Source organism: Ptychodera flava (assembly GCF_041260155.1).
Source record: "Ptychodera flava strain L36383 chromosome 3 unlocalized genomic scaffold, AS_Pfla_20210202 Scaffold_26__1_contigs__length_13983176_pilon, whole genome shotgun sequence".
NCBI classification, from domain to species: Eukaryota; Metazoa; Hemichordata; class Enteropneusta; family Ptychoderidae; genus Ptychodera; species Ptychodera flava.
This window is the reverse complement of record NW_027248280.1, coordinates 8,851,462-8,858,961: the sequence shown is the minus strand read 5'-3', so window position 1 is coordinate 8,858,961 and position 7,500 is coordinate 8,851,462. Positions and strand designations below refer to the sequence as shown.

At 37.4% G+C, this 7,500-nt stretch overlaps 1 protein-coding gene across 1 annotated transcript in view; it reads right to left on the bottom strand.

Moving 5' to 3' along the window:
- Positions 1-2,448: 2,448 nt before the first annotated feature.
- LOC139126007 (guanylate-binding protein 2-like) overlaps positions 2,449-7,500 on the bottom strand; it is a 22,264-nt gene continuing 17,212 nt past the window's right edge. The window contains exons 9-13 of the mRNA XM_070692076.1: positions 6,836-6,928; positions 5,777-5,842; positions 4,572-4,703; positions 4,171-4,230; positions 2,449-3,320 (exon numbers count right to left, since the gene is read on the bottom strand). Of these exons, the coding sequence (XP_070548177.1) occupies positions 3,084-3,320; positions 4,171-4,230; positions 4,572-4,703; positions 5,777-5,842; positions 6,836-6,928 (588 nt within the window). The 3' untranslated portion in view covers positions 2,449-3,083. The remainder of the gene's footprint in view (positions 3,321-4,170; positions 4,231-4,571; positions 4,704-5,776; positions 5,843-6,835; positions 6,929-7,500) is intronic.

Genomic DNA, 7,500 nt, shown 5'->3' with positions numbered 1-7,500 from the left:
TGAATGTTAATGAATGATAGAACTGCCGACAACACACTTTTCGTTTTGTTTTCGACGGCAAAATAATGTAGAAAAAGCAATGAGTGACAGCAGAACATGGAAATGTTTGTATTTGTGCCAAGTTCTTGAAAGTCCAATAGTAAGGCTTTGATATGTGGGCGTCCATAATAGTCTACCTAATGCCCCAAATTGATCGCAAAATGTAGTTCAAAGGGTAGGAAACAAGTGAATTTTGCATCCCTGAAAATATTTGTCTACTCTGCATTATGTTATATTAGAAAGGGAATGTAACTCATCCATACTATTTGCAACAAATCGGCGTTCACAAATAGATTTAACCATTTTTGTAGAGCTTCCACGTCACACCTTATATCCAGAATACCTGACAAACTTAACTCTTTCTCTTGAGCTGACACAACTGCATTCGACGGGTAGGCTATCTCACATTTTAAGCAGTGGATGGGGACTGGATCTGATAAGCCCGCACCCATAGAGGTTACCATGTGCCTTAAATTATAGTGTCATAAAAATAAGCCCCCGAACTTTAGGTCTCGAATCTTTGAAGCTACCGAAAGGTCATCTAGGGCAGCCTATTTCCAACATATCACAGTGCTTCAGAAAAATATAGTCTCACGACTGTACTCGGTGTACGATGTACGCCATGTCCAACGAAGCCCTTATATGAGAGAAACAGTAGGGTTACGTACCGAGGTCTGGCTTGAACTAAATACATGGGTATTTGATGATGCATGTTGGAACTGGCTTTACCATGCTATGAGTATATATGTGACCACTGATCATTAGTATGCTGTATACCTTAGCCATGGTTAACATATCAACGCCGAAATAAACGCCAGTAAAAATTTACGGTGACCATATAAAGCTAGAGACAGTCTATCACTCTCCTGTCCGAACTCCTTTTGAACGGAAGAATAGTCCAGCCGTCGGCGCTCCATCGAGGAAGCAACAAAAAGCACTGGGGCCAGAAGGTGCTGTTAGTCTGTGCACCTGCTCCAGTCAACAGTGCCACAATTGGTTATACTTTCATCGTACCAGTCTCATCTGTTCGGAATATAGGCATGGTCTTTGGCAACAATCACATGTTTAGTCAGCACATTAAGTAAACTTGCAAATATTCTACAGATGCCATCTTCGCACGATTTTATCTTTACAGCGCTACCATCACTAATAAAGCATTCCCAACCTTAATACATGCAACTTTGATAGCCGAACTTAAAATAATTTACTTCTATATGGACTCTCAGATAACTCAATAGGCCTGTTAAATCGAGCTCAAAGTCCTGTAGCGGGAGTAATCACACGCACCAAGAAATTTACGCTGATCATCCCAATTCTTTCCCACCTCCAATGGTTACTAGTTCGTCAGAGAATTGAATACAAAATTTTGCTGTTGACCTTCAAGGCTATTCACAATAAGTCTCATGCGTACATCAGGGACTACTTCAGCCCTTTATTTCAACTCGTGCACTACGTCTATCGACCAAGAAACTTTTAACATCATTCTACAACTTCCAAAACCAAAAGTGGTGTCTATGGTTATAACATTGTACAGGAATGCAACGTCAGAGTATTCCCTTCGTAGATCTATATCCATTTTTATATCAGCGATGTTCATCATATTTATTAATATCACAGTTTTACACATTCGTTATGACAAAAAGTGCCTTATGGACTTGCGTAAAATGTACCAATCTAACACACAGTAAACATAGCAGCCATAATCCGTCGCGTCGGCAAATTTCCAAAAAAAAAACGTTGTTTCCTATCAGAAACGACATCACAAATTAAAGGTTTTCTAAATTGCGGTTATTCAATTCGTTGCTTACACCCGGAATGTATGTAGTCGTACCTATTGTCAGGTGACAATTCAAGACTTACAGAAACCTAACATAATTGACGCTGATGCACCCTATTCGGCACACGGGTGTTTGTGAAGTCGAGAGTCAAAGTTTGTACAATAAGAACTGAACGACACGCTCTTACCACTACTTATGTGACAAGAATAAAATCAAACGTATATAAAGCTTCAATACAATCAAATATTTGAAACACGTCTTTCGTTAAATTCAACTGATATTAATGTCCACCTTCCGTACCAGTCACGCGGGGTTTACCACCCACTTTGGAAAGGGGTCACTTACAGTAGCCATTTTTGAAATAAACAATATTTAATGGTATAGTGCAAGTTCACTAGCATTCCACTGCACTTGAACCCTACTGTAATCACCAACGGCGAGTCAACTGCGCCTGCGCACGATTCCGAGTGTGACACATCGCACCAATTTCTGCCAGCTTACTTAGATGCTATCACGACATTAGTGTTTCTCAAAAGTGAGTATCATTCCATAATATCATGATAGAAATATTACAGAAGATGGACAGGTCAAATATTCTGGGATACTACGCCCCAAGAGAGTTTGGGTGTGAAAGAAAAGTTGAGAATATGCTACAGTGTTAATGAAACCTTTATAGAAGAAAAGAAATACCTATTTAAACAGGCGCTAGTCCATTGACTTTATTATTATCATCAACTAAAACATCAACATTAAAGAAGATAGTTTCTTTCTTTTCATAAGAGAATGTAAGCTTTATAGAGATATCGCATCAAGTAATATTCTTTGGTAATGGTGTACAGTAGCTACATGTTCAGTCCAAAGTGGTTACACAATTCGAGAGAAAAGTATTTCGAATAATGTGTGTGATGGAAACAATACCACAACATTCAATAATATACCTTTACCTTGTAGATGAATTAAACTGCACATAAATCAACTTCACAAGCTTAAAAGTATATTGATCAGGAAAAATAAATCATACGTCCGATAATTTGTGACCTACAAAATACAAATTAGTTAAATTAAACATCATGGTAAACCTATTTTACTCACAATTGATAACTAAAATAAGACTACTACAAGGCCTATAATCCACCAATGTTATACATAATTAATGTCCAATAAGTAAACGTTACTAAACTAATGTTTTGCTCAATGATACAATCATGGTGCTCTTGATGGTAAGTATACAGGCATTACAAGCCTTTTTACATACTTCTATAAAATTTATGCAATACAAGTGGAGTATCGACGCATCATTACTTCTCTTTTCCTATTCAACTCTTCTTTCAGTCTCTTGTTCTCCTCTTGAAGTTTAGCGTTGAGAAGTTGTAGCTCCCTAGCCAAGTCTTCATGTGTCCGACCAATAGCTGTGATTTGCGCCTCAATAGCAGCACTTGTCTCTAAGTAATCAGCATGCGATTGATCTTGTTGGTCGGTGATATCTTCATTCATCATCTTGAGCTTAATTCATTGAATGAAAGGTCACTGTTAAAAACAGACAATCTATCTCTGTCTGTCTGTCTGTCTGTCTGTCTGTCTGTCTGTCAATCTCTCTCTCTCTCTCTCTCTCTCTCACACACACACACACACAGACATCTATAAAAAGCATACATCCATACATCAACTAACAAAAACGAATATCTTGTTGATTGTAAACATTTAACGATTTAACAAATACATTCTTTAGCGAATTTAGATGAAAAATTCGACAGAAGCAGAGGCAAGGATCACCAATCTCTTGAATAGATTAGTTGCATGGAAAAACTGTGTCACATATTTTAGTACGTATCTTAAAATATGGCCAGGATTACAATGTTCTGTCTTACCGACAGCTTTACTCATTCTGGTACAGTTTAATTCCAGAGCTATGAAAATACGCACAAACATTCTCGTTCAGCGGGCAATATGCTCATCCTATTACAGTTCATAAAACAGACTGATTCTCATAAGATTCAAAATAGTGAAACGAAATGTTTCCTGTTTTCAGGTTTTTGAGAAAAATATTGTTTACTTAGAAAAGTTAAGTGTTTTGTGTTCGTGTCTTTGTTTTGGTTTTTTTTCCTCGTCAGGAGCTCACAAATAGTATTTACACGAGACATGCATTATTTTATTAAAAAAATCAAATGTCACGATAACACTGTAAGGAATCTCAAGCAACTGAACATAAGAGATTGGGGACTCACAAGTTCCTTGGATGTTATCATGAACATTGGCATTACTACGTGAATGAGTAACATCTCACATTGTGATATGCAAATGTATTCCCTTGCACATGAGAATGCAGTATTTCGAAAAACAATTGAATACTTACCATTTCTTCATCCTCTGCAGCCTTCAGGGTACGTATTTGCTCTTCGTCTTTCCCTTTTTCCTGTGAAGTAAGTAATCCAATATTGAGCAGACCGGGTTTAACTTAATAAAAGACAATACGCTTATCAAGCTGTTAGAGTTTTTCGTTGTTAGAATATTTGAACTTCATGACTTAAATTTATTTCGTCTTATTTATTAGCCGATACATGCATTGTGTTTCTTGTTTGTGTGTGAAGCATATTTCATGCAAGATTCGGGGCACATCGATAAAGAATTATTAGAACAAAATTTCAATACAGAAACGATGCCAATTGATATAATTTGCAAACAATTAATACTTATATGCCCCGTATCTTGCACTAATAGGTGAAACAGTATATTTTAGAAAAACCTTCCACTTACAATGTCTTCTTTTGTCGCGTCTTCTGGTAATTGTTCCCTGGCTTCTGCGGCAGGTTTTGTTTCTTCCGTATGTTGTTCTAATTTGTCTGAATTGGAACATCTGTTTATTTGTTCCGCAGTTTGTCTAATTTCCTGGAAAGGAACAGACGCATAAGCAGTGTTTCGTAGAATCAGGAAAGCAGAGAAATGTCACTACAAACTCAGACATAATCGCAGCCCTACAAGAAATCAACAAGCAACATTCTTAGTTACCTGAAAACGGTATTAAAAAACAAGCAACAGAAAACGACAATGTTTTGGGCGCATAGAAGCTAAATTGTCTATTTACCTCTGTGAGAGATCAAATTTTCTTTTTCAACGTTCGATTCAGTAAATTCTGAATGGGATTCGAACTCACTAGGTACGGCAGCCAGTCACCTAGCAAAGTTATCAAGTTTTAACAGCTAGACCCAACCATAAAATAGAATGGTTCAATAACTGCGACCCATACGCCGTAGAGGTTATGAAGCACAAATACACACAAAGCCTCGGGTACGATTCTGTCAAAAATTTAGTGAATTATCAATGGGATTGTCAATGGGATTCGACCTCACAAAGTACGGCACCAAGTCAACTACAGAATGTAAGGGTACGCGACAATGTAGCTAGCTTATGGATATCGCTAAAGTTACGTCAGCTGTAATATGTTGCATGAAATAAAATGCGCAATAAAAGTTGGTAATGCCATTAGACAGTGTCCATAGCTAACCTATCGTAGCCGATATACATTGTCTGACCCGATAAAGATGTGTCAAAACGTCCGATAGAATACGATAACGCAAACATTTTTTACCGACCAACACCTTCATTAAGGCATTCTCGAATCAGATGCATTGCCCTCTAAGAAAATACATAAATAACAAATTGTATTGTATTGTATTGTATTGTATTGTATTGTATTGTATTGTATTGTATTGTATTGTATTGTATTGTATTGTATTGTATTGTATTGTATTGTATTGTTAATTTTTCCAGAAAATTTTCTCCCGGCAGGTTGGAAATGTCAAGCACAAGAGCCCATGGCATGCCGCTGGGTATAAAATGAGGAACCATAAAACACCCTGGATGGCGTCAACTTCATAGTCATGATGAGTGACTCCCGTTGTGCTAGGTGTACATTTTAGGATGGAGGAAAAGAAACAGCTGAGGGAACTTCAATACTTTACCATTTTCTTCAATTTTTCCGCTGTCACGTCCAAGGAAGGTCTCAGATTTCCGTTTTTCCCTTTTTCCTGAAAGGTAAAATAGTCGATAATAGTGCAGTGAGAGATAATCGCTCAACTGCAATAATTTTATCAAGTCACTTTGTACTGTTTGTACCCCTGGTGACATGAATTTCATTATTCCTATTGCTTTGCCATGCATCCTCAATATGCCAGACGAGCTGAACCAACACAACAGTATTATACTTTATTCGGCATGTATAATTCATGGAGATAAACTGACTGGTACTGCTATTATATCTACAGAAATATTTCATTGATGTCGCAGAGCTGCTTGCTGTATACTCTCAGCTGTTCATACTCGATCGAGTTTGAAATCGAAGGCTGGTGCGGCGCGAGTATTTTGACCCGATTTCGGCGGGCCTCATAAATTTCGTGAAGGGGTGGAATTATGTTTCAAAACACGAAAACACACTCACTTTACACACTCCAGCATATTTTTTACATCTACTACCATTTTAAACTCAAAGTAAATTTTCTTCAAAGTGTGAAAATCTGTGTCGACATCTTAATATTTTAATTGTTTGTTTTAAAAGTGCCATAAACCCTCCCTTGAAGTTGAATAGCTCAACAGCGGAATAATATCAAGAAGTGATACGGTTGTCATCACTCCTTAGCAATCAGTTTTTATGAGTACACCCAGGAGCAAGCAAGATCGATTTCAGTTGATTTCGTCGCTAATTCGGAACGTCCGTAGGAAAACAGTCATAACCAAAACATGCATGTATGGTAAAGGGGTTATCACACGAAGTTTTGGCGATACCGCGTCGTATTCGAGTGATGTGTCCGCATTTTGACAAGTTGCTGCGCAACTCGTCAAAATACGGACACATCACTCGAATACGATGCGATATCGCCAAGACTTCGTGTAATAACCCCTGAATATTGTGAGAAGCAATCAAAATTTATTCTGCTAAAGCTGTCTGGATATGGAACATTTCACGTGTTGCCTTGTGCGAGCCTTAATTTAAGTATCGTATTTGGAATTAATAATTCACTTACGATCTTCTTTTTTATCTTGTCTGTTTCTTCTGTGCTCTGCTCTGCTGGTTCCGAAGTACTAATTTCTTTGTGTTTCGACATCTGTACAATTTCCTGGAGAGGAAAGAACACGTAAATAATGCTTTGTATATTCATGAAAGCAGAGATATTGAATGTATCATAGTCATTTGGATATAGTCGCTGTCCATCTTGGTTTCAACTGTGCTTTTCTTGTTGTTCAAAGACATAATTTAAAATTGGAAGTTTGGCGTAAAATATTAGACAATGACGCAGTTTGGGCGCATAAAATTAAAATGCTTATTTATGTTCTATTCTTTTGCGAAATGCCAAGTTTTGCTTTTTATAAATGGCATAAGAGGACGTGAAAATAAAGAACAACCTGTGGATTTTGCTGAAGTGACGGCACCAATACCTGTATTACACTACATAGATAAGTATGCGAATACAATTTTAGCTTAAGCAATTCTCACAATGCCTATTATGTGTACGACATTTTCTTGTCCACGCAATTGGCATTATCAGGTCGGCATTACATACCGGATCATAAAATCAATGTGTTGAATGGAAAGTTCATAAGTATGCCACTGTGCGAACAACTAACACATATTAAAACCTTGATTTTGGTCCTCTCCGATCAATTGCTGTGCCCTCGAGAAAATCTCTTC